The following is a 22,254-nucleotide window of genomic DNA, read 5'->3' as shown; positions in this document are numbered from 1 at the left end:
GCTCTGTGCATTGCTACACAACATCTTCTATTCCATTCATGGATTCTCCTCAAAGTTCCATCTATTGAGGGGAAAGTACCTCCCCCATGAGGAAGAAGCAGTTCCTTACTCCTAAGCTCTCTGATGCTGTTCTGATTAGACCTCATCTATGCACTTACCATATTAAAACGTGTATTATAATAATTTGTTTTAGCTTTCCTCCCAGATTGTGAACTCCTTGAGGGCAGAGTGTTGGTTTTCACCTTGGAGACCCCAGCACCCACTGAAATGCTTTGTAGGTTCTTGATAAATGTTGTGTTGTAATGTATAAATGTTGAAGTTAGATTTCTAGGATACTTTCCTTTTATTTTTTGGGGGGGGAGGGAGAGGCAATTGGGATTAAGTAACTTGCCCAGGGTCACACAGCTAATAAGTGTCTAAGGCCATGTTTGAACTCAGGTCCCCCTGATTCTAGGGCTGGTGCTCTATCCACTGTGCCACCTAGGATACTTTTCTAGAAAAAAAATTCAGTGAAAGAAGATGTTGCCCACAGGACTTTATCCTGCCTCCATTAATATAAATGCCATGAAGCAAAAATACCAAATTAAAAAAGCAACAGCAATAACCTGCAACACAATAGAAGTTCTATAAATTTTTTAAAACTCCAAAGGGAAGGGAGGAGCCCTTCTCCTGCCTATCAGGATTCAGCTCTGAGGCATCAGGGCTTTTCCTAGGAGATAGATTATTATATTTTTCCTTCTAGTCATATATGCTTCTAAGAAGTTTCCTGGAATTTCAGCTAAGGATTCCAGATGTTCCAGCAGTAATTTTCAAGATCTTTTAGCTTTTGCTCATGTGGGAAGGAGTGGCCCAAGAGGATAAAAATAACAGCTACAACAACAACCACAATAACTAGCATTTATTTAGGTTTCATAGTTTGCTTTACATAAATTATCTCATTTGACACTCAAAACATTCATGGGAGGTAGGTGCTATTACTGCCCCCATTTTACAGATGAAGAAACTGAGGCAGACAGAGGTTAAATGACTTGCCTAAGGTCACACAGCTATTAAGTGTCCAAGGCCAAATTTGTACTCGGGTCTTTCTGAATCTAGGTTCAGTGCTCTATCCGCTCCCTACATCACCTAGCTGCTTATATAATACAGTCTCTAAGTATAATCTAATAAGAATCACATAAAAATACAACATAAGAGAGAAACATACTTGTATACTTCCATGGAATTATGATCTCTTTGGTATGGGTCCCCTCCTCCATTTATATGGATCCTAATCTATGTCATGTGTTTATTGGATAAAGGAACTAGGCCTGGGGGGAAGGGGTGCTTAGCCCAGAGATGAGAAGTTTAAGGGCAAAGGCAGACGAATGATTGAAAAATAATATAACTGAGTTGAGAGGCACAGTTTCCTGGAGGAAATGGTAATTTTCATGATTTAGATCCCGAGTTGGACAGACATGGATGGATTATGATCTAGATCAGTGGAGGGAGTATCCATACCCAAGAGGTCACGTATCCACTTGAGTATGGGTTAATGTTTCCTCTCATTTTACACTTATCTATAACACAGTTTTTTTTTTTTAAATTAACCCCTAGCTTAACTTTAATGGGGAAAATCTTCTAGTAGAATAAGGTAAGATCAAGGGAAATATTCATCAAAAGAGTCTAATTTCTTGAGAAACATTGGAAAATCTGTTGGGCATTCAAAGCCCTTCCTATCTTTTCTAGGCTTATTACTTCTTTACTCTCCTCCATGTACTCTGTTATCCAATGATAATGACTTCCTTCCTGTTTCTCACATATAATACTCTGCATTCCAATTCGAGTGTTTTCATGGCTGCCCCCATTCTTGGAATGCTGTCCCTCATCTCTGCCTTCTGGCTTCCCTGGTTTCTTTTGTCTCAGCTAAAGTCCCAACTTTCATAGAGGCTTTTCCCAATCCTCCTTAATCTTAGTACTTTCTCTCCCCCCACTCCCCACTCCACCACCTTCAATTTATCCTGTATGTATCTTGTTTGAGGTGGCAGCTAGGTGGCACAGTGGATAGAGTACTGGGCTGGAGTCAAGAAGACTCCTGAGTTCAAATCCGATCTCAGACACTTCCTGTGTGGCCTTGGGCAAGTCACTTAACCCTGTTTGCCTCAGTTTCCTCATCTATAAAAATTAGCTGGAAAAGGAAATGGCAAACCACTCCAGTATGTTTGCCAAGAAAACCTCAAGTGAAGTCACGAAGAAATGGACATGACTGAAAGGAATGAGCAAAAATCTTGTTTGTACGTAATTTGCATTTTGTCCCTCCCATTACACTTGTGAGCACCTTGAGAGAAGGGACTTTTTTCCTTCCTTCTTTGTATCCCCAACACTTAACATAGTGCCTGGCGTAAAGTAGGTGCTTAATAAAGCTAATTGGCTGAATTTTTGAAAGCATTACTTTATCTTTCTTTGTTGTTATTCAGTTTTTCAGTCGTGTCTGACTCTTCACAACCCCATTTGGCATTTTCTTGGCACAGATACTGGAGTGGTTTGCCATTTCCCTCTCCGGTTCATTTTATAGTTGAGGAAACTGAGGCAAACAGGATTAAGTGACTTACCCAGGATTACACAGCTAGTAAGTGTCTGAGACTGATTTGAACACATGAAGATGAGTCTTTCTGATTCCCAGTCCAGTGCTCTATCCACTGTACCACCTACTTAGGGAAAAATTTTGCCACTAGGAAGAAGCCAACTTGTCTTAATCCTCTGTGTTGTTAAAGGCCCACATTAAATTGTTCTACGTAACAGAATACTTTTAAAGGACCAATGATCATGTGAATACTTCTTAGTTGATTAAATGTTTTTCTACTATGGTTACCTAACAAATAACTCTTGTCTTTTTAATATTGCAGTCTACTCACGTTGACCAGGCAAGCTTCCGAGTTGATGCTTTTGGATCAACTTTCATTCTTGATGTTGTCCTCAACCAGTAAGTATTTTGCCATCCGGGAATGGTTTTTCAGGGTTACACTAACTTTACTTTCTGATTTTTTTTTTTGTTAAATTGCATGCTCTAGAAATATCCCTCTTAAGTTTTCTTCGTTGTTAACGCCTCAAATTCCCACTATCTGCTATAGAGATAATGCGGCAGTTTTACATCAGCTCCATGAAGTCAACGACAGCATTTTATTTGTTTTTGTCATTGATGATGGCTTTGTAGGTGAATGAATAACTATTGAATAAACTTGAGTTGGAAGGTTAATATGAGGAAATGAAAGCTGGATGCTGGATAGCTATAATGTAATTGAGGGATTGGGACTGTGCTTGTGATTTCATTCTTCTTCTCTGCATGGTCTTGGTAGTAAAAGGTTAAATAATTTGCCAGGGTCACACAGCCAGTATGTGTTAGAAAGAAGTGAGACTTGAACCTGGGTCTTCTGGTTCTGGGGCTAGGTCAATATAATTGAGATTACAATGTAATTTAGCATTATAAAATTATAAGACAAGAGTCATTTCACTCCTTGAGGTTGTTGTCTCAAGTCCTAAGGGGATCTAGGTGATATATATGTCTATGATCTTTATATGTAGATGAAAAAGTCCTATCTTGACCTCGTATCTCCCTCAGTGCCTAGAATAGGGCTCTGCACCAAGCAGAGCATTTTGTAAATGTTTGATGTTATTTGTATCCAGGCCAATCCAACCAACCCTGTTGGATTCTGTGTTGAGCTCTGATAGATTCCATGCTCTTCAGAGAAACGTGTGAAGGGCTGTTGCAGGAAAACAAAGGTAATCACAGGCATTAGGTGGAAATAGAAGAACAAACCAAAGTTCTAATTGGCAGGATGATGGGAAGCCTTTTGATGAGATAGTCATTACTATGGAACTATTGACATTATAACAAATATGGAAGAAAAATTATAGAATAAATTGAGGTTGACAAGATTGAGAAAGATGAAAGGTATTATTTTTTGAGGATGGAACTATGCTAGATATATGTTTATCCTCTATGGACAATATTTCCTTACTTAGATTGTAATAGCAATTGTGATTCAATAAATAGATTTTTCTTCACTTAGAACATTTTGTACTTTTGGTTTTATGTTGGTTAAAAACCAAAAACGTGAGATGTCTAACATGTTTCTTAGTAAGGGCTTCCAATGACGTGCTGCTTGTGGTCATAACTTGTTAAACTGAGGCAAATTAGACTGAAGTTTGTATTTGTAACTGGACGCCACTTACAAACGGACCCAACAAAACACTTTCATATTGGAGTCGAAAGGAACCATCAAGTGACATTTTCATTAAAAGTATATTCAATGGGGCAGCTAGATGGTGTGGTGGATAGAGCACCGGCCCTGGATTCAGGAGGACCTGAGTTCAAATCCGGCCTCAGACATATAACACTTACTAGCTGTGTGACCCTGGGCAAGTCACTTAACCCCATTGCCTAACCAAAAAAAAGTATATTTAATAAATAAAGTTGGTTTATAACTTTATAAGTTATAAAGTTTTGAATCAACTTTCATTCTCGATGTTGAAAGAATGTTTGTTTGGGATCTGAAAAAATGGTGATTCTATTCAGAGTTGTAACAATAAGAGTTCCAACTTAAATGTCCATAGGTGTCAGATGAAGAGTAGAGAAAGTTAGAGAAGGAAAACATGATTGGTGCAGCTCCTGCTAACGTGATGAGGAAAGTGATAGGGAACAATGTCTAGCACTCAATAGGGTCACACCTATAGTTATGCATTGTCAAAGGCAGAAAAATTAAAAAGCATATGATAACCTAAAAATAGCAATAGTAATAATAATGATAATAATTGATTATCTTTATATAATACTTTAAGGCTTAGACTATATTATCTCATTTGATTTTTCACAGCAGTGCAGTATAAATTGTACACTCCTATGGGCGAGTAAATGGTACTAGTTAACATGAAATAGAAATTAGCCAAAGGGCAATATACACGGAGACAGTGTGGCGCTGTGGAAAGAGCTTTGACTTGGGAGGCAAAGGTTGACTCTAGGTTCACATCCTGACTCTGAGGTTTGCTACTTGTGTGACCCAAGTCATAACCTCCCCAGGCCTCAGTTTCTTCATCTGTAGAAATGAGGTGTGGGAATAGATGATCTCTGAGGTCCTTTCCAGTTATAAACATAGGATCTTAGGTATTTTCTTGCTTTAACCTGTCTCGACTGAGATATTCAAGCTGCCTTCATTTTCCCCCTAAATGATTTTCCTAAACACTTAGAAATATAAAGTGAAAGTGCCTCCTTTAAGATTTCCTGATACTTTCACAAAATGCCAAAGAATAGATATATACCTAGACTTGAAAACTTCCACTTATATCAACCTCCAGTGTCTCATCATGACTTGGAGGTGAAGTGGAGGGTCTTCAGGTCTGCACCACTGGAATAAAAGCCCTCCATTGGAGCACGAGGTTGAGACCGTCATTGGGCTATTTATCACTTTTAGGATCAGCCCAGGCAACAACCAGAAGGTTGGTGGCCAAATGACAGATTATTTTTAACCAGACCAGCTCACTAATTTGGATCCTAAGGCATGGGAGAAGGATTGTAATTTTCACATAGAGAAAGAGTACCCTCCCTGATAAAATCAGAGGTACTTAAAGCATTCAAGAATTGTCCTTGATTTGCTCCTTTCATAATTGTACAGACGTATTGTATATCCAGTGGCTGGCTGTTCTAGAAATCAGAGGTGGTGAAATGCACTGGAAAGTAGGTCAAACTGTTTGCAGATGGTCAGTTCCAATCCTGCTTTCCCTCTTTGGTGCAAAATCATCGTTTCTCCACCAGGCCCATTATGGCTCCTGGAATTTGCCACTCGGTGGTAAAGAGTACATTCTGATATTCAGGACAAGGACCTAACAAGTGATTTCACTGGCCTGGGGAACTGCATCTCCTGATGTAAGTCAGTACTTTCTCTGCGACTTATAGCCTTTGAGAGCTGCCTAGAGCTCTCAGAAATTCAGTGACTCCATTGCCCAGGGTCATAAATGTCAGTATGTTAGAGATGGGACTTGACTCCACCTCTCCTGGGTTCTGTGGTCAGCTTTAGACACTATGTCATGCAGTCTCTCTCACAATGTACTTAAAAATAGGAGAATTGTTGTCTGATCCCTAGATCATGAATATTTCATCTCTTGGCCCGTGAGGGAGGCAGTGTGCACTCTGCCTAGTGGATAGAGCGCCAACCTTGGAATCAGCCAGAACTGAGTTGACATCCCACCTCTGATACATATTGGTTGTGTCCCTCTGGGTAGGACATTTAACCTCTCGATGACCCAGGATCCTCTTAAGTTTGCAGAGTGGGTACCTATTTTTATTTTATCTGTGGAAGTTCCCTTGACTGATGAAATCACAAGTCTGGTCCAAAGAAAAGCAAAGCAAATAGCCAGTTATGCCAGTAACAACAAAAAATAGTCTTTCTTTCACTCTCTGACTCCTCCTTTGACATTCTTCTCTTAACGTCTTCATTTTTCTCAGTACTTTCCAGAGTGGGAGCTCAGAGTAGAACTCAAACATGGTAGGAATCAGCAGGTGGTGTTGTCAGGTGCTAGATGAGTAAAGTTCTATGGTGGGAGGGAGGTGGAAGAAAGAAGGAGGGAGGAGGGAGGAGGAAGGGAGAAGTGACACCAAGGTTAGGTAGGAGAGAGCAGTCAGACAAAGCACTGGAGAGTAAACCCCACTGTTTGCAAATGGGCAACTCCAATCTTATTTTCCTTCTTTTATGCAAAATCATTGTTTTTTTGCCAAGCCGTTATGGTTCCTGGAGCAAAACAAGGAGAAGTCTGGGGAAAGGGTCCTGAATTCACTGGCTATGCTTGGCCTGTAGAAGAGTCCCAAGGTGGCCGTGAAGGCTCTATGTAATTGGCCCAAGGTGATGATTCTGATGATAATAAAAAAAAAACCAAGTAATCATCACCCCAATGATTACAATAATTTAATGATGGTATTGATGGGACAATAAGCCACAACAGATCTCTTGTCATAGATAGTAAGTAGAATCGCCATTTTTTTCAGGTCCCAAAGAAACTTTAGAGAGCATATGGTATAACTCCCTCACTAAATAGATGGAGAAGCAGAAGCCAAGAAAGGTTGTTTGTAATTGTGTGCCTGTATCGAAATAATTGTGGTGGAAATGTATTTATTCATTAAAAATGCCCATTTTCGCTAGCATTTATGTGAAACTTAAAGGTGTGTAAAGCATTTTATGCATCTTATCTCATTTAATCTTCACAACAACTCTGTGAGGTAGATGCTGCTATTATCCTTATTTTACCACTGAGAAACTGAGGCTTGATAGAGGTTAAGTGACTTGCCCAAGATCCCTTAGCTAAGAGTCCAAAGTAGGATTTGAACTGAGGGCTTCCTAATTCCCAGTCTAACAGTCTATCCATTGATCCACCTAGGCTCCTCTTGATGAGGGGTTCTTGATCTTTTTATGTTTTTTTTCTGGGGAGGGGGGCTGTGAGGCACTGGGAGTTAAGTGACTTGCCCAGGCTCACACATCTAGTAAGTGTTATATGTCTGAGACTGGATTTGAACTCAGGTCATTCTGACTCCAGGGCCGGTGCTCTATCCACTGTGGAACCTAGCTGCCCCTTGACCATTTTATGTCATGGATCTCCTTGTCAGTCTGTTGAAGCCTATGGATTCCTTAGGATAATGTTTTTAAAATCAAAGGAAATGGCAAATTTCAGTTAGAGGTAGTGAAAATAAAGATGGAAAGAAAAAGAAAGAAAGAAAGAAAGAAAGAAAGAAAGAAAGAAAGAAAGAAAGAAAGAAAGGGAAAGAAAAAAAAATAAAGATAAAATGTTTTCATATACAAGTTCATGGACCCACTGAAATCTATCTGTGGACTCCGAGTTTAAATCCCCCTGCTCTAAATATTAGTAGTTAGAATATCTACTATGTACTATCAGGGGAAATCTTTCACAGGAATGGATGGCTGGGCATACACTCTGGCTTCTCTTTATGGGGCATGTGCTCTGGACATTTGTTAGAGGACACACCCAACCCCCAACACATGTCCCATATGCATCCCTTGCTCTAGTCTACCCCCACCACTTAAAAGGAACGTAAATGAAGTTCTCTGCTTTCTAGGTTGATATATCAGACATTCACACACTTAGAAGTTAAGTAACAATGAAAGGTCGTATATGATTAGTCCTATAATAAGCTACATTAATTCCAAGAAGTAAATAATTGGAAATAATCAAAGAGGATGGTCAGAGAAGCCTGGGAAAGGGTGAAATTTGAAGGATAGGCACAATTTGGATGGATAGAAGCAAAAGGGGATTAAGGGTGGAAGGGAAAAAATAAACAAGGACCAAAATTCATCCATTGAGTTAGTAGGAGAAACACTAATAAGTACATCTACTTTGAAACTGGCATTTCAGTGTCTATATACTTGAGACATTTAAGCAAACTTGAAGTGATGACAAAAGAAAAGGTGCAGGTATACCCAGAATTGATTTCCACATTCATTAGTATGTGGAAGCATTTTTTAGGTAAATAGTCCTTTAATCCTTAAATGTCTATTTTTATCCAGTGCCTAACATAGTGTTTTGTACATAGAGGTATGTACTGGACCTGTGATTTCAATAGGGAAATCCCTCTATCAATACAAATCAGAACCTTATTTTGCAACCTGTTGTCTTAGAGATTTGCCTAGCACTGAAAGATGAAGCATCTGCCTAGGGTCATGCAGCTAGTGTGCCTCAGAAGTAAGACTCGTTCCTAGATCTTCCTGGCTTCAAGGCTAGATTGATTGATTGCAGACAGTTGGCATTAATGCACATTTACTAAATTGAATTAGTCACTGTAATTATTGTGGGACAGAAAGCTAGGCTTCCTAGATCTCAGTGTGTAAATTATCTTCTAAATGGTATTAAGTACTTCCAGTCTTTTCTTAGCATCTGAGCTCAGTCCTCCCTCACTTAAATCCAACTCACTTGCATGTGGTGGCATTATCTCTCTGATTTCAAGGTCCTCTTCAAGAACGAAGGACAAATAACAACAACAGAGTCAGAGCAGAAAGGTAATTGAACAAAAGAAAAATAGATAAGCTTAAGGAGATAGTGTTTCTAGTAAAAAGATAAGTCAGTAATTTTTTAGTTATCTCTTGGTCTTATAACTCTTGATATCAATGCTAATTCGGCCATGTGATAGAAAATACTTTGAGACAAGGATCTGTGATTCCCACCCCCCCCCCCTTAGATCCCTCGCTCTATAGACACAGATACAAACTTGACAAACTTTTTGATTAGCCAACCCAGAAATTCATCCGCTTGCTTCCAGCCTGGTGATGAAATCTTTGTCCTTGGCTGGGCTGATTTTTCAACAACAGAAGTAGAGTTAGCCATTGTACCGCTGCCCAAAATTTTGGTAGAGTCTGCCAGGGCTTGAGATTTGCTTGCTTAGCCTTTATGAACCCAGGGTCCTTTTTCACACCACAGTGAGGTGTCAGAGGAGGACTTCAGTGGAGATTAAGTACATGAACCAAATATTAGCTTACTTAGCTAGACAGAGGCTTGGCTTCAAGAATAGGCACGCTACTAAGATAGTTCCCTGAAATCTCCACGCCGCTGGGATCTTAGGTTCTCCACACCGAAAGATGAGCAAAGTTTGTTGGAATGTCATATTTGGAAGAACTTACTCATTGTAGTTGTTTCAGGAGCCATTGAAAAAAGATCATATTACTTGAATGTATAAAGAATGGTAGTGCACATCAGATGCTTACCACTTGTATGACCTTGGACAAGTCACTTAACTTTCTTGAGAATCACTTTTCTCATTAATTATGTAACAATGGGATTTAGAATTCTCTGTAGTCAATACAAATACTTGTTAGAAAAAAAAGCAAATGTGTAATTATTTTGTGCTTTCAAAAAAATAAGTGGAGAGATAAGGTAATTTGGGTCTCATTGATTTAGGTCAGTAAGAAAAGTTTTTATATGATCAGGTGTCACAGGACCACAAAGGATGTTATGAAGAAAATATTCTTCATAGCTTATATTTTAGTATAGGCAGATATTAAGTTGATTCATCTGAGTTTTTAAAAAGTATTCAAAGTACTAAATACTTTAAATGTGGTTCATGAGAGATTATAGTAGATTAAAAACAAAGCCATCTGTTTGGCTGAGATCAAACATGGTGCCTGCCTTGACAGTTTGCCTTGCCTCGGTAGGAAGCAGTAATCAGAGTAATTGGGTGTGACTTTCCATAGTAAATTGAAAGCCTGGCTCTGATAGCAGAGCATTGGAAAGAGCACAGGCACTGGAGTTAGGTCAGCAAAGAATTACTACCTGTGTGACCTTGGACAAGTTACTATACTTATTAAATAGTGAGGGGTTCAAAGAGGAAACTATAAAAAGACTAGAAGATTCCATCAAAGGTTATGATGGTACAGATGCTACCTATCAAAATCTATGGGATTGGAGCCAAAGCAGCACTTAGACACGAAGCCACAGCTTTGAAAGCATCCTTTACAGGAATTCTAGTAAAGGAATTTCCTCACTTATAGAAAGAGATGACGGGTGAGATCTCTTCTAAACTCCTTTCCAGTTCTAAATCTATGATCCTATGATGGTGCAGATCCTGTGAACCACATTAACTGTGTAACTATGGGCAAGTCATTTAAACTCTGTGAGCTTCAGTTTTTCATTTGTAAAACGGGGATAATTCTATTTGCACTGCCTACCTACCAGGGTTGTTTTGGGGAAAGTGCTTTGTAAACTTTAAATCACTATGGAAATAGGAGTGATTATTATTATACAGATTTATCTCGCTCTAAGAAAACAATTTACACTCAAATAAAAAGCACTAAAACATATTTGGGAGGTAGCTTTACATGTTATAAAATATTCTTTACTTTGCAAAATGATGTGATTCTTTCTAAATTGAGAATTAAAAAATTCTGTTTCTAAACAGAATTTATTTAAATGAAACTTTTCAGGGATACATTTATTGCATAAATGAGGCATACATATATGGGAGGCAGCACTGCATTTGAAATTAAAAGATTTGAAATTAAGGGGTTCAAAGTTTACAGTTATGCCTTGTATGACCTTGGGCAAGACACTACAACTGTATTAATAAGCAAAGATCATAAGATCATAGTTGGACCTGAAAGGAACCTCAAAGATCATATATTTCATCCCTTTCATGAGGCTCAGGGATATTAAATGACTTGCCCAAGGTTATATAGATAGCATCAAAGGCAGAATTTGAATCCGAGACCTTAACCTCATCTAGAAGTCAGTGATCTTTTTCATTATATTTGTCTCTCTGCATCCTCTCTCTTCTTTTGTTCTTTCAAGGATAGTTGGGGGTACAACAGCAATACAGCGGGAAAGCCAATATAAAGCAATAGCCAAGAAGTCCTGGATCTCTCCTTACATCTGTTGGCTTCAAGAAACCTTTGTGTGGGAGACATCAGAAATATGAGCTGTAGCTGCTCACTTCTCTCCTCACTCTGCCTTGACTTTCTAATTGTGAGAACATACATTTTTTTGTGATTTGTTTTTTGAAATCCAGAAAAATTCCTAACATTTGACAGTTCAGCAACCCCAGACAAAGATTTGCCATTTTGGTCTGTTGCTGTCAGAGGCTAGAACCTTTGAATTGTAGGAAACCTGAAGGTGACTTCATCTCCATATAGAATCCCACTTAAAATCATCCCAACCTATTTTGCTTTTGAGATTATATTTTGTTTTTGAAAATCCAAAACAGTGGAGAAATCAATGACTCTCTAATCCATTTTTTTCTGGGAACAACCTTCATCTTTTAAAACAATTTTCATTTTTATTAGGAACTTAGCAACCATCCACAAACATTTCGATAGACAAAGGACAAAAAAGAGGGGTGAATATGAAACCCTGAACTTCTGTCCAGTTTGATTTTTAAAAGTGGATTAAGTTTAATCAAGTGGTAACAAAACTGCCCTTTATGGGTCACTTTTTGAACTTCTGAGGTGAGAACCCTTATCTTAAGGAAACTTATACAGGAGTCCCAGTCCTTCCTCTGCAGTTCAAGACCATGTTTCGCTTCAGTTTCATTGTTAATGGAAATGGAGAACAGCAGATACCCTTTCTCTATATAGTAACTCTCTGCATACTGAAAGGTTATTATTAAGTCACTCTTCAATCTCCTTGCCAATCTTTGCTGCTGAAATTCCTTTACTCCCTTCTAAATTATAGAACGATTGAGCAGTACAGGTGAAAGGGACATTAGAGACCATCTAATACGATTCCATTATTTTACAGATGAGGAAACAGACCCAGAGCAATTAAGTGACTTGCTCCTTGAGGCAGAGACAGTGTCTTAAGGGACACCCACAATTAGTGGGCATGAAATGAATGACAAGTCAGCAAAAGAGACTGAGAAGTAGCATTCCCAACAGATAGGAGGCAAACCTGAAAAGAGCTATGTCATGAAAACCTAGAAAGGGGGAAAGAATCCAGAAGGAGATGGTTATCAATGGTGCCAAAGGCTGCAGAGAGGTCAAGAAGACTGAGGATTGAGTAAAGTCCATTGGAGTGGTCAATGAAGAGAGTGAATAGTAAACTTTCACCACAGTGAGTTTGGGGATGGCCATTTCTGTTGAATAATGAGGTAGGAAGGCATACTGCAGAGATTTTAGAAACAAGTGGGAGGAGAAGGAAAATATAGATGACTTTCCACAGGACTTTAGCTGAGGAGGTAAGATATTGAATGAGAGTGGGTGGGCATAGTAGGATCTAGTTAAGGTTTGTTTTTTTTTAAGGATGGGAGACTCGGGGTATATTTATAGGCATCAGGGAAGGAGCCTAGACAGTGAAAGAATGAAGAAAATAGAGAGTGGAGATAACAGAGGGGACAATCTGATGAAAAATAAGGAAGAGGAGGGGATCAAGGTTATGTGTAGAGGACTTGACCTTGACAATAGAATGACCATCTCTTTATGCCAATCAGGGTTTAAGGGGGAGGTTGTGGGGGCTGATGTCAGACAGATGGGAGATGAGGAGGCAAGGAGAAGAGAAGAATCTCAATTTTTTCAGTGAATTATTAAGCCAGAGTCCTTAGCAAAAAAGGTGGGGAGGAGGGAATGGTGTGGGAGGCTTGAGAGGAGAAGAAAAGGTGTGGAGCAGCCACTAGGGAGGGTAGCCTAGGGAACTGATTAGAGAGGAGGAGGAGGGAGAGGGGAAGGAGGGGAAGGGGGAGGAGAAAAAGGAGGAGGGGGAGCAGGATTGCCTTGTTCTACTGAGGCCCCTGTTGGGATTAGCTAGCATAAATCTGTAGTGGACCCAGGACAGCTTGCTTTCCGTTACTGCACCCTTTTACTATATGGTATTTTCTACCTCTGGAATCATTTTGTGGGGCTCCATGACTGCCATACTATAATCTACATGTCTGATATTTTGGCCTATAGAAATAAATCCAATTTTATAAAGTTTCATTAATACTGAGCATAACAAAAGTGAAGGTTCACCATGAGAAGAAGAAAAAGGAGGAAGGAAAAGAAGGAGGGAGAAAGCAGGGGAGGAGGAGAAGGGGAAGAGAAGAAGAAGTAACATTGAGCATTTTGGGGTTTCTAGAATGCTTTCCATATCATCTGATTTGAGCCTGTCCACCACCTTATGAGGTAAATACTACAAATATCTTCACTTGGTGAATGAGAAGTTAAATGACTCGCTGTGCCCTTAAGTATCCGAAGGATTTAAATTAAGGCACCGTGTACCACCTTAGTTCCATCTCAGTGGGTTTTGGCTAGAACTTCACACTCACTTTGATCTCTGTAACTCTCATCCTTTTTCCCTCTCAACTTTCTTGGCAATTTATAGACAATGCATAGGGCATGGCCAAGTTTCCTTAGACCTATAACTTGTTTGAAGTCTGCAGAGGCATTCTAATTCAAAGACCTTTTCTACAGGCTTGCTCTGCAGGCTTTTAATCAAATGATTAAGTCATCAGAACTAAAACTGGGTACAGTGGTTTTGACCTCATCCTTACACAAACGACATTTTTGCCTTTAACATTATAGTGTCATATTTGCGGATTCATTGTCTGTAGCTGTTTGCTGTCAACCACTAATACACATCTTTAGCAGTGCCTACCCTTGCTCTAAGTAGGGAGAGACTTCATACTGCTTATGAGCATATTGATTAAATGAGAGAGAAAAATCACCAATGAGACACAAAACATTGTCATCTCTGTGAGGACTTAGTCATTTATTCATATATACTATATGGACCTTTCCTTCACACATAAAATACATTTCGTATATTTTAGAAGCCTGAAATTATTTGTAATTTTCCCATCTTGAATTTATGAAAACATTTGGAAAAAATGCAGTTTGCTAGAAGAGCCAACATTTTTATTGTCCCACTGCAAAGCCTGTAATAAAATTAACTGTTTTTTCTATAATTGCATAGAAACATAATTTGCATTTGTTGTACAATCATTTGAACAGATGTTGTAGATACCAGCATCTATTGCATTGTATCTCCAAGGTACCAAATTATTCCCTCTTTTGCAAAAATCCTTGAAAGAGATTGTTTAGTACAATTTGAATTTCTAAAATGCCAGGTAAAAATGTGAGTAGGTCAAATATTGGCAAGGTAAATAACTCAGTTTTGAATAGTTGGCAGCTTCACATAGTAAACTCTTTGAAGGAAGATGTAGTGTACTTGTATATTACTTGCATTCATATATTTTCTGGGCAGTGGCAGTGTGTCATACTAGAGCTAGTCTTAGAGCCAGGAAGATCTGGATTTGAGTCCGACCTTTGACACATACTGGCTGTGGGACTTTGGGCAAGTCATTTAACCACTTAGTGCTTCTTGTCCTTGTTGAGTCAATTAGTCGTGTCCAGCTCTTCGTGACCCCATTTGGGGTTTTCTTGGCAGAGATACTGAAGTGGGTTTCCAATTCCTTCTCCAGCTCATTTTACAGATGGGGAAACCGAGGCAAACAGGGTTAAGGGACTTGACCCAGGTTACATAGCTAGAAAGTGTCAGAAGCTGAATTTGAACTCGTCTTTCTGACTCCAGGTTCTGTGTTCTGTACACTATGGCGCCACCTAGCTGCCCTCTTCGTGCTGTAGGCAACTTTGTAAAGCTATAAATTGCAGAGAAAGTGCCAACCTTCATTGGTAGAAGGAGTTTACTTACCTAGGAATTCCCTATACCACTGAAATCAAAGGTCCAGTCCCTGTTGTTATCCCTGCTTTATGTAATTCTGAATATTTTGTGTGCATATGCACATATATACATATGTGTATATATGTATATGTATATAAATGTATATATGTGGTATATATATGTATATATGTAAAATAGCTATAACAATTAGCACATCCTAACTTCAAGAATACAAAATAAAGCAATTAGTGCAACTTACTTAAATTTATTACATTCCAATATTCAAAGACTTTGGAAGAGGTAGAGCTCCTCATTGTCACTATGCTACTAGACATGGCTGTACATAGAGCCAGGTATGCCTCTTTCATGGAAGGCCCATTGGTAATGCTTGCCACAACGTGTGTGATATAGCCAGGTAGCGATCTATCCTTAACTGAGTCAACAGATATATAAAAGCCCACATTTCTTGATATTCCTCTATTTTAGGAAAAGATATTATTTTCAGAAGCTACCTTTTTGGGAGAATACTGAAGACCCCTAAAATAAAAGGATTGTAAGATATCTTAACTTTTATACATCTATGCTTTCTCAACCAATGCCCAGTAAGGAAGAACAATTGACAAATAAAATAATTCTCTTTCCTTTCATGCTTTATTTCCAAAAGCTACAGGTCAGTCTATTATGCCAGAACCTTATGTCTTGAACTGAAGTGTTTTCACATAAAATTGTTAATTAAACTTGGTTCCCTGGTGTGAAGTGAGAGGCTTTGAAATTAACCTGCAACAAACAAATATATTTCCATTTATGAATGGTTATTAATGGCCTGATATTAAACTTCCCAGAGTAAATAAATAAATAAATGCACACATACACACACAAATAGTTACCCTAAACTCTCATTCACAGAAAATATAGATTGCTAAAAAAAAAATTCTAAATTTTGTCATGTATTATACTTGTTAAATGAATGATGTGTTTGGAGTCACATGCCCTGAATCTGCACCCCAGTTTTGTTGTTTATTATCTTGGATTTAGGTTTTTTTTCTTTCTGTATTTCCTGTATTGTTTAGTAATAGCTGTTGTCCATAAGAATGACCCTAAGGCAATGAAAGCTGTGGTAGCGTTTCACAAAACATTTGATTTGGAACCTCTCTCTTGTTTTGGGATCGTTTCCTCTGGACCTGCAATTTTATTGGTGTTGGGAACTCTCAAGTTGAGGAAATGTCTACCGATGCAACTTAGTATCTTCTCTTCAATTTAGAATCAGTGAATTTCTTCAGGGCACTGAAAAGTTAAATGACTTTCCCAGGATCACAGGTCCAGTATGTGTTAGAGACAAGACTGGAATTCAGGTCTTTATGACCCCAAAGCAGAGGTTCTCTCTCCATCCCCTATACCCTGCTGCCTTTCCAATGGACTTTTCATATGTCCTTGTGCATTATGGTTATCTGTGTATGAATTGTATCCCCTGACTAGACTATAAACTCCATGTAGACAGGGATCATGTTTTACCTAAACTTTGTGTCTCCTCCATTTCTTAGCAAGTTGACCTTAATGTGATGGGGATGAACCGATTGGTGATTGCTCTGTGTGGGCATGAGTATAACTGGAGATATCAGTAGGTGAACCAAAGTCCCAGGCATTAGACCTTTATATAGATCTAGCTCTGGCTAAAAGTTTATATTAATCCTTTCTCTGCAGATACTAGTCCTTATTTTCTATGATGATACGTTGATACTTTACATTTTACTCTTTTTCATCAAAGTTAGGGCACAAACTAATTCATGACTCCATTTTTCTTCAATTGTGCATTTTATCGTTATTGTAATTCATAACCAGAAGATAGCCTGAATGCTGCCGGCTAGCATTTATTTCTCTTTATAAAATATTGAGCATATACAGGAATCAACAGCTAAAGTTTTCTAGTTTTCTACTTACCATGAGGATCTCCCTACCTCCAGGTTGAAAATCTGTGAAATCTTATGGGATCTCAAAAGTGTCACCATTTTTACATGAGGATTAGATATTTGTAAGGAAAACATGCCCTCGCTTGCCTTGAAGAAGAATCGAAGGTTGGAGAGTCAACTTTTTTTTGTTTTGTTTTTTTGCTTTTTTGTGTGGCCTAAAGGGTGATAATTGTTTATTATCATTACATTTTTCATCTGTATGTACCACAGGGAAGGAAATTTAGGACTAATTCAGATACTTAAAACATGGTGCGTAATAATGGAGAGTCAACTTTAAAGTTGATTGGTGAACTCTTAGAAGTCTACTCTGGCCCTCACCATCTTACCTAGCCACCAAACCCATTTTCATAGTTGCCTTCAAGAGGCAATGCATCTTGTTTTGTCAATTTAGCCCAAATGGAATGACTTTGATGTTGAGATTTCTAGGCCAGATAGAAAGGCTGGTGATACTACCACAAGCTAGTGAGGAAGATATGTGGGGGCTATTCAAGCCCTGTAATTTCTTCTAAATTATACCACTTAAGAGATTGCATCTTCTGCTTCTGGAGTGAGCTAGCATCGAATAAAAATTTGGGTGCGTAAACCCACATGTATACAAGTTACCATATTGACAGGTTCTGAGGATGGACTCAGTGGGAATCCCCAAATTCACATTTATTGGAGGAACCTTTTAAATTATCTAGTATTAATCACAATCTGAAGAATATCCCTCTGCCTAAAGCTTTGTTTTGAAGTGGGGGCAGGGACTGTTTTGAACAAAAATGTGTTCCCCAGTCACGGAAACATCGCTGAACATCCTTTCCCAGTCATATATTTCTGTTGAGAGGATGTACCTTATGATCTTTTGTTCTTAAGCTTTTTCCCTCTCCATATTCCATCTTGTGGCCTCTCCTGGTTCAGATCTTTTTCAAGTACTCCTCTCTCACTCCAACCTCATTTTCCCTTCTAACATATGGTCATCAGGTTTTAATAGACAACAAAGCTTAATAGAGGTCACTGAAGTGATCAGCTCCCACTTCACCATGTACTTTCCATTTCAAGCCTATCATCATTGAGCAATAAAACTTGCCCATTAAAGCTTCTTCCCATGTGAAAGATGGTCTTCAAAGCTGTCACGGGGAAATGATGTTGAAAGACTGAGCCTCCAGCAGAATAATTTTTAGGGCCTCTTTGTTAACTGATAACACATGAGTATAGAGAGATCTGCACAACAGTAGCTTCCATTGGACCAGCAAGAGCTTTTCTTGTTTGTATTTATGTAATTGTGCAGGCACAAGCCTTTTTATAAAGAGCAATCCCATTCTAGGTAGCTCCTGACAGAAAATGTCACTGGCTGGTTGATCACAGGGTCATAGATTTAGAGCTGGAAGGGACCTTAGAAGCCATTGGGTTCAATCTCCTCATTTTACAGATGAGGAAACTGAGACTCGGAAAGGGGGAGTGACCTGGTAGGTATGAGAATCTTTCTCTCCTGCAGTCCCCATCATTATCACCATAGGATCATAGATTTGGACTGAAAGGGACTTTAGAGGGTATCCAAACTCCTTGTTTTATGTGCATGAAAACTGAGGCATAGAGAGATTAAGGCAGAATTCAGATTCAAGTCTTCCTGACTCCCAGTTCGCTCGTCTCTCCATGATAACACCCAGCTGCCTTCAGAAACGCATTCAGATAGAACTGCCCACTGGGTACCATATCATAAGCCGTGGCACTTGAGCTAGAAGGGGCCTTTGAGGGCATCAAGACCAATTTCCTCATTTTATAGATGAGGTTGAATGACTTGCCAAGGGTCACATAGCTAATTAGTGTATGAAGCAGGATTGAACTCAGGTCTTCCTGACTTCAAGTCCACACTCCCTCTTCCCCACCTTCCCCCCTCCCAAAAAAAAGCTAACATTATATAGGGGCTGCTCGGTGGGTCAATAGATAGAGCAGTGGTCCTGGAGTTGGGAAGACCTGAGTTCAAATATTACCTCAGACTAGCTATATGACCCTGGACAAGTCACTTAACCCTGTTTACCTCAATTTCCTCATCTGTAAAATGAACTGGAGAAGGAAAAGGCAAATCACTCTACTATCTTTGCCAAGAAAACCCCAAAATGGGGTCACAAAGAGTTGAACATGGCTGAAACAACTGAACAACAATAACAAAAATATATATAACACTTTAAGGTTTGCAAAGGCTTTATGTATATTATCTACCCCACAAGGTCAGTGCTATTCTTATCCCCATTTTACAGATGAGGAAACTGAAGCAAACAGAAGTTAAGTGACTTGCCCAAGGTCACATAGCCAATCAGTAACTCAGGCAAGATTTAAACCCTGGTCTTTCTTACTCTAAGTATAGTGCACAGTCCATCACCTAAAGCTTTCTTTACCAGATCCTGCTGGTGTATTAGAGGATGGATTAAGCTAATTATGTGTAATTCAGTGCATGCAAAACTGATTTACCATTACTTATACTAACTAGTATGATGGGATCACTAATTTTGCTTATCCTTCTCAATGCAAAATCAAACTTTATTAATCAAATTCATGTAAACAGTAATTTATATTATCTATTAGACAATACAAACATTTAGCCCGCTAAAGACAAACCAACCAACCAACCTGATTTCCTAAGGCTTCTCAGTAGGCATGTCTTGTACTAATTCTTATCAACAGGGTTCCCTGTCTCCACAGCCAGAAACTGAGTGTCTCCTTCTAAGGCTGTTGTCTAGCAGGTCAGCAAATCTCTGTCAGTCAGCACTGCCCTCAGGCAAACATGGGAGATGCTTGAGCCTTAAGTCCAGGGAAACTCAGGAGCCAGTTTCATTTACAACCTGAGAGCAGTGTGAAGGTTGGGGGCCTCCAGTGGGTTTCTCATAGTTATGTCATGAGTTTAACAGGTTATACCCTAAGTCCTGACTGATGTCCACTGACCTAATTTATTTACCAATTAGTTTAATTGGTACATGATGACATATGCCAATGACGAGCTTGTTTACCCAATTTTCCCATCAGTGATGTGTCCTGTCTGGAAGGCCCATATGTTTATGAACACACAAATGTTGTTTACTTACCTATACCACACATTTGCTCAGGTTAATCTTGAAAAACAAACTATGAAAAACAAACATCAAAATGCTTCATTACAAAATGGCGGCCTAATACAAAATAGAATCAGTTATGTTAAGGCAACAAACTTATTCTCATTGTATTATGAAAATCTTCTCAGACTCTGTCTGACTTGAGCATTCTGTTTCATTAATTATTCCTTCCACCCTAGTTAGTGTCTAGAATTTGTGTAAGAGGAGTGTCCCATAGAGCAAGGATTATAGAGAGAGTACTAGTAATTATGGTCCAAGAGAATGAACAATTATTCTGGACTCAGTGGACATGGGTTCCAGTCCCACTTCTGATGCTTATTGGCAGTGTGACTTTGGACATGTCATGGGCCACAGATCCTTCAAATGCAAAGGGTTGGGCTAGAAGAACTCAGAGGTCCCTTCTATCTCTAGGTTCCCATGAAATTAATATTTATGAAATGAGACCTAGATTAAATAGGAGGAAGAAAGTAGGTTGAATAGAGTGTCAGCCCTGGAGTCAGGAGGACCTGAGTTCAAATCTGGCCAACTGTGTGACCTTGGGCAAATCACTTAACCCTGTTTGTCTCAGTTTCCGTCAAATGAACTGGAGAAGGAAATGGCAAACCACTCCAGTATCTTTGGCAAGAAAACCCCAAATGGGGTCACCAAGAGTTGGACATGAGTAATCAGCTAAACAACGATAACAACAATAACACCAACAATACCAATGAAATAGTGCTTTCAAAATGCTAAACCATTTCTCTTCCTGCTATGTACCACACTGCCCATTACCAGGAAAAAGTAACCAGGGTGGTGGGGTGAAATCATGTCATATGGTGGGTGGAAGAAAATAGAATCATTTTCACATATTTAATGGACTATCACAATATCATGTGGAAGACTGATTTGATTTTCTTAGCCTCAGAGAGGAGATTTGGGATAAATGAGTAAAAATTTCAGGGGACAAATTTTTGGTTTAAAACATCCGAGCACGTAAAGCAGTTAAAATATAACAGGCTACCCAGTGAGGAAGTGAGCTCCCTGTTGTTGGACGTGTTCAAGCAGACCTGATGACCGTCTTTTGACAATGTCATAGAGGAGGTTCATGCTCTGAAATAGTAGTTGAATTAAATGCTAACTAATGAGAGTTCGTGATTCTATAAATACTACTGAATTCATCATGCTTCTGTCTCCAACAAAAGATGGCTGAATGCATTTTGAAATTTTTATAATGGTATGATTTTTAAATTTTATTTGATGAATATCTATGTCACTGACGTGGGCTCCCGTTGCTCTTCTCCATTCCTCAAATCTTCTCAGCAGCACCAGCTTCTTTTCCTTCCTTCTCTCCTGTTACAGAGAATGAGACATCTGGTCTGTACACTGAGGCTAATCTCAGCTTCCATTTTTCATCCCATTCTCTCTTTTCTCCTCCAGGAGCTTCCTCTAGCTGTCATCTCCTTTCCCTCATGGATCTTCAATCGCTCTCTTGCCATTGCCTCTTTTCCCATCACGTGTCCTAAAAGAACTCCTTCCTTTGGCCTTTTGATCCCATCCAGATTCCATCTTCTCTCTTCTTCCCTTCCTTTCTACGTACTTTTTGCAAAAGTTTTATGCACCTAATCCCTCTTTTAATTTTTCTCCATTTACAAGTATTTGTTTTCTCTCCCTACCAGTCCACCTCATGGAAAAAAAAAAAAGAGGGGCAGCTAGGTGGGACAGTGGATAGAGCACCGGCCCTGAAGTCAGGAGGACCTGAGTTCAAATTCAGCTTCAGACTAAACACTTGACACTTACTAGCTGTGTGACCCTGGGCAAGTCACTTAATCCCAATTGCCTTAAAAAAAAAAAGAAAAAAAACCAGAACCTTTGTAGTAAATGTCCATAGTCAAGCAAAACAAATTCTCACATTGGCCACATCCAAAAACAGTCTCATCCTACATTTTAAGTCTTTTGCCTTTTTACCATAATGTAGATAGCATTGTTTAACGTTGGTTTTCTGGAATCATGGTTGATCATTTAATATATCAGAGTTGTTAAGTTTTTTCAAAGTTCTTTGTCATTATAGTGCTGTTATGATATATATTCTCCTAGTTCTGCTTACT

At 39.0% G+C, this 22,254-nt stretch overlaps 1 protein-coding gene across 7 annotated transcripts in view; it reads left to right on the top strand.

The window, feature by feature from the left end:
- The window catches only part of ADAM22 (ADAM metallopeptidase domain 22), a 259,774-nt gene that overhangs the window by 48,902 nt on the left and 188,618 nt on the right, over positions 1 to 22,254 (top strand). For all 7 annotated transcript variants that reach the window (XM_027847939.1, XM_027847941.1, XM_027847938.1 and 4 more), the window contains exon 3: positions 2,883 to 2,959. In XM_027847939.1, the coding sequence (XP_027703740.1) occupies positions 2,883 to 2,959 (77 nt within the window). The remainder of the gene's footprint in view (positions 1 to 2,882; positions 2,960 to 22,254) is intronic.

This window comes from Vombatus ursinus, unplaced genomic scaffold, assembly GCF_900497805.2.
Source record: "Vombatus ursinus unplaced genomic scaffold, bare-nosed wombat genome assembly UNPS02005459.1, whole genome shotgun sequence".
NCBI lineage: Eukaryota > Metazoa > Chordata > Mammalia > Diprotodontia > Vombatidae > Vombatus > Vombatus ursinus.
Note: the sequence above shows the minus strand (reverse complement) of the source record. Positions and strands in the feature narration are given on the sequence as shown.